This window comes from Azolla caroliniana, unplaced genomic scaffold (genome assembly GCF_043228905.1).
Source record: "Azolla caroliniana isolate FFs.n. ecotype wild unplaced genomic scaffold, voAzoCaro1.0.p SCAF_16, whole genome shotgun sequence".
NCBI classification, from domain to species: Eukaryota; Viridiplantae; Streptophyta; class Polypodiopsida; order Salviniales; family Salviniaceae; genus Azolla; species Azolla caroliniana.
Window position 1 is genome coordinate 5959257 of NW_028230451.1, and position 5260 is coordinate 5964516.

The window sequence follows — 5260 nt, forward strand, 5'->3', positions numbered from 1 at the left end:
GTATGGAGTAATAGAGTGGTGAGAAAATCGGGTTTTGAACCAACGACCTAGAGCTAAGAGTGTAACAAAACTTACCATTTTATAGGGTAAGAATTAAGGAAACTATGATAAAGACAAAGAGAGAGGAGGGGTATTTTTTGCAATTTCCTGAAACTTGAGAGGATGGAGGGGTATTTGGGTAAATTCCCATTTCTACGTAAAAATGTTAGTGCTCTTTTCTGGCCCTAAGCATTCTAGAAGTAGAAGAAGAAGAAAAGAAGAAGAAGAAGAAGAAGAAGAAGAAGAAATGTCGGTCTTCTGTCTCTGTTTCTGTCAGATGATGATCATGTAGTAACTTTCGTCACGCCTGCAGGGAGGAATTTCGTGAACAAATGCGAGAAAACCCATTTGATCTCAAAACTCACACAGATAAAGTGGCTGAGGCCTCATCGGCAGAGGTGAAGGATTGCATTTCTTGAGCTATGAAGTCTCACTCTCTGTTTTCCTGCTTGCCTGGCCCCCATAGCTGTCTTAATCTCAGTAATAGCGGCGACAAGAGTCAATGCCTCGCTACGCAACACCAGCAGCAGCAGCAGCCACACAAACAAAAGAGAAAACAAGAAGACGGCGGAGAGGATGAAGAGGAAGGACACAACTCTTTCCCTCCTGCTATGGAGGTTTTTCCTTCAGATGTAAGCGATTCATGCTTCCTACCATACCTTATCCGTTTCTTCTTTCCTTCAAACTTGGCGTGTATATTTTGTTTTTCTAGTTTTCTTTCTTCCTGCTTAGCTTCAATCCTGGTATGACACGAATCATGGTGTGAATTTCTCTGGTGTATTTGATTGAATAACATCAAAAAATTTAAGCTAAACATGTAGACATACATATGTGTATGCGTGTTTATATGTTTATATGCATACACATATATGTCGTGCACATTTTTATGCATATAGATTAATAAGTCAATACACGTCCTTCAGCTATACACACATGAGTGTATGTATGCATATCTGTAAATATCTGTCCAATAAGTATACATATATGTATATTTATGTATAATACATACATATGTGTGTGTGTGTGTGTGTATGCATATGAGTTTTTCAGGGTTCTCAATTTGTGAATCGTTCACATTCATTTAATTCATAAATTCTTTGATTACTTTTTTAGGTGGTGAATTCCAAGTCCTTTGCAACTGAGCCCATCAACTTACAGGGTGGACTTGTCTTGTTGAAGGTATATTTTCGATTCTTAATATTATGAAAACTTGTGATATAGAGTGCACCTATAGATCGTCTTGTCATCAGTGCATTGTTGTAGATGTTAGCTATTTCTCTCCCTGTTTGCAAACCAATTCCAGACAATTATTGAATCTCAAAAGTGAAGGCAGACTTGAGCACATTCAAAGGTAGTGGTATATTGCAATGAAAAATATTACTATAAAAATATAAGGATTTTGATGGCTTCGTCATAGGTCATTTTTTCCACAAAGAAGTCATATTTATGTTGAATGACAAATTCATGCTTAATATTTGTGCTCGGCTCTCTAGGTCAAGTAATCCCAATGGAGTTTTGTTGGGCCAAAGGGTATAATTATGATACTGTTGGCCAAGTTGATATGGAACTAAAAGCAATTGAAAACAAAATGAAAGCAAGGACATGAGAAGTTTACGTGGTTCAAAGATTGCCTCTGTCTACCATTTTCACTGAGAAGATTACAAGAGGAATATGTGAAAATACTCTTAATTTACTCTCAACTTCACTGAGAAGATTACAAGAGGAATATGTGAAAATACTCTTAATTTACTCTCAACCTTACTTAGCTTTAAAAACTGTGGTTTTTACACTCACTCAGTCTTAGCTATTTGCTAAGCTCTTCACAATCACTCATTTTTCCCCTCAAATGGTTTTATCTTCTTCAGTGTTCAATTGCAAAGAAGGAATTCCTATTTATAGGTCTTCACAAACACACCATGCAATAAGCACTTGTCTAACATGCTTGATACCCAACAACATTGGATCAAGAGTGCATGAGTAATTTTCCTCCACTGTCTCAATCAATGTTCCTTGTCATCTGCACAATTCACAATTTTCATTGGTGCTCATGTTTCGTGAAAATATAAGCATGATTGTATGATAATTTGAAACTGCTGTAGGGTCGGGTCAATTCAACTGAGATACTTGGTGTAGGGAACACTGATCTTGTTCCAGGAAAATATGAAGGTATTCTTCTAGGGCTGTTGACATCTGTGATTTATTTTTGGGGTCTTGATTCATTCAATTTCTGAAAAACATGTTATTTCACAGGGGGCTTAAAGTTGTGGGAGTGCACAGCTGACCTCGTAAACATTCTGCAAGATGAAATCAAAGATGGAAGGCTGTCATTCAGAGGAAAGCGTGTGTTAGAAGTCAGTATTAGTGCTATTTCCCAGTGAAAAGTTATATATTGTGTATTTCTTTTTCGGAATCACTAAATTTTTGCTGTGCATGAAATCAGCTTGGGTGTGGTCATGGTCTACCTGGAATATATGCCTGCCTTAAGGTCTCTCTCTCTCTCTCATTGTGAAAAACATGTTTTTTTCTCTGTTATCGTAAAAGGCATAGCTTTTTTTGGCAATGCATTATGTTACTGTTAGGAAACCTTAATGTTAGTTGAAAGATTAAATTACTGATAAAAATCTGTTACCAAAGATGTAGAATGTTTCACTTTCTCTCTCTCTCAAAGTGTATTATTAGTTTTGGTCTCATATACCTCGAAGGTATTCTGTGGACGTAAATTTGGTCGTTCTTTCTTTCTGTATTCAATTTCATTTCACAGAGCTTTGGATTCAATATCATTTAATATCTAGATTTTTGGGTCTCACGCCCACTTCGACCTCTAGAGATGTTAATATAATCTTTCTGTCTTTCTCACCCACGATCCACACATTATTTTGCACTTCCTTAATGTTGTCTTCAAGAGAATACACTTGTTCAAGGACGTACGGCTCATTTTCATCTCTGTTTTGCCCAGGGAGCATCAACCGTACACTTCCAGGATTTTAATGTTGAGGTTTTACGAAGCTTAACAATCCGGAATGTGACCGAAAATCTGGTTCATGTTCGACAAATTCATCAAGGTGAATGTGGTCAAGCTCCAAACAAGGCGAAACAACTAACACCTGATATACACTATTATGCTGGAGACTGGAGTCAGATGGAGAGTTTGCTTTCAATATTTGATCCAGGGCCCCTTGATGAGATAGGCATCAGCACAGGCACACAGAATGGTGTCAGCCAAGAAGCAGAACGCTTACAAGAAGGTTCTACTCAAGACGTCATTGAGAAACATGATAGTACAAACCCCAATACGTCTTTGCCAAAAAGACATGCGAGGAAATTATCTAGCAGCCGAGCATGTGAGAGGGCCACAGATGACGCTGGTGCTTTGGAAGGTGGTTATGACATCATTCTGATGTCAGAAACTGTCTATTCGATAGCAGCTTTACCAAAGCTATATGCACTTATAATGAAGGTATTCCAAATCTATATTCCTTGAAGTTTCTCTTTTTAAGGATCTATATTCCAAAACCATGCTGACTTTTATTTTTTATTTTTTTCGCAAATGCCAGTGCCAAAAATTCACGCAAACATTGCCAAATGTACTAGAAAAGTTTGTCTTTCTAAGAGCAAGATCAAGGAACTAGAAAGACAAACTTTTCTAGTACATTTGGCAATGTTTGCGTGAATTTTTGGCACTGGCATTTGCGAAAAAAATAAAAGTCAGCACTGTTTTCTGATTTTCAATTTTAGAGATATTTGTAGGTCTTGCGTTAGCCATTTCTGAGATCCATGAATGTGTTGAATCTTGCAGTGCCTTCGGCCACCATATGGTATTGCATATTTGGCTGGCAAAAAGCACTACTTTGGTGTTGGTGGAGGAACCCGTGCATTCAAACATGTTGTGGAAGAAGATGGTATGCTCTTTTAGTTTTCATATATTCTAAGTTGTAGTAATATATTACTGGTGGGAAACCTTATTATTGAGGTGCAAAAAATGATGTTATTATAGCAGTCTTTTTAAGATTTGAAACATGTGTTAGGGCAAAACCCAGAATACATTACAAAGAGACGTGATATAAGAACTTCAAAGAGTACGGAACATTCAAAGAAAAGGAATTTAAGAATTTCAAAAGCTTATTAAAAGGAAATGAGCACTAGATGGCTTAATTGTTACCGTGAAACAAACATATTGTGCATATTTTGGTTGCATGTTTTTATACCAAAAGGAAAGGAGCACTAGATTTGTTTTCAGTACAAAGAAGAGCCCGCAAAAGCTGACTATAAGAGATGCCCATCTGGCATCAAGTCAATATATCTGTCTGAAGACTAGAAACATTCAGACTAGAGGATAACAAGGAGATGATCTGCATGAAGAAAACACTATCACCAAATTTTCAGCTGTGATCGAGGATTCCCATAAAGAAAATGGAACAGATTTGTTTTAGCTGTGATTGTAACATAAGGTTCACATGCTATCACCATTAGCAGGTCATTCAGTTAATCTGCGAAGGCTTAATTGTTACCATGGAACAAACATATTGTGCATATTTTGGTTGCATGGTTTTATATGAAATGGTTATAATATTTTTAGTTGTTTCTTTTTCTGCCAGGTTTACTGGGGGCTCATCTTGTAGCAGAATTTGCAGATGGATCTTCTAACGTACGAGAAGCATGGAAGTTCTTTTTTCGGTGAATGGATTCACATTTTAACAAAAAAAGGAGCATCATTCTGACGTTATCAAAATTATTGTTTACAAAACCCAAGGCTCCAAGTATGTTAGAACAAGCATATGCAGCATGTTTAGTGCGGTTGCCATTTGGCTCAATTTGTTTTCCTTTTTGTATTCTCTCTTATTTATTAATGGAAAATTACCCCATTGGTGCATCATCTTGCTTTTGCAAAGAAAAATAAATGTAACAATAAGGGGTTAATGTATAGGTCAAGTTCTTGGGAAATTGTGTATTTATATGGGAATAAAACTGTAATACTCGAGTTTTTCTTTTATCTGCCCAAATGCTTTGCAGCTTTTTCTTATTTCTTAAATGCCTTCAAGAAACCTCTGAAAGGCAATTATATGGTTCACTCATCCCTTATAATCAATTATACGTGTTATTTGAACAATTAGGATTTTAATGCATGCCTCCTCTCTCTTTTGAGCTTTGACCGAGGGTATGTGGGTATCTGGAGAATTAAAGAAAAACTAGGGTATTTAGGGGGAGTTTCATTATTTTAATG

General features: G+C 36.7%; 1 protein-coding gene across 1 annotated transcript; it reads left to right on the forward strand.

Moving 5' to 3' along the window:
* Positions 1–343: 343 nt before the first annotated feature.
* LOC147853805 (uncharacterized) lies at positions 344–4912 on the forward strand. Its single transcript, XM_087332551.1, has 8 exons — positions 344–671; positions 1153–1218; positions 2139–2205; positions 2290–2390; positions 2480–2524; positions 2996–3496; positions 3836–3938; positions 4635–4912. The coding sequence occupies exons 1-8, from the start codon at positions 462–464 to the stop codon at positions 4715–4717; spliced, it is 1176 nt and encodes a 391-aa protein (XP_087188677.1). The 5' UTR covers positions 344–461; the 3' UTR covers positions 4718–4912.
* The last annotated feature ends 348 nt before the right edge of the window (positions 4913–5260 follow it).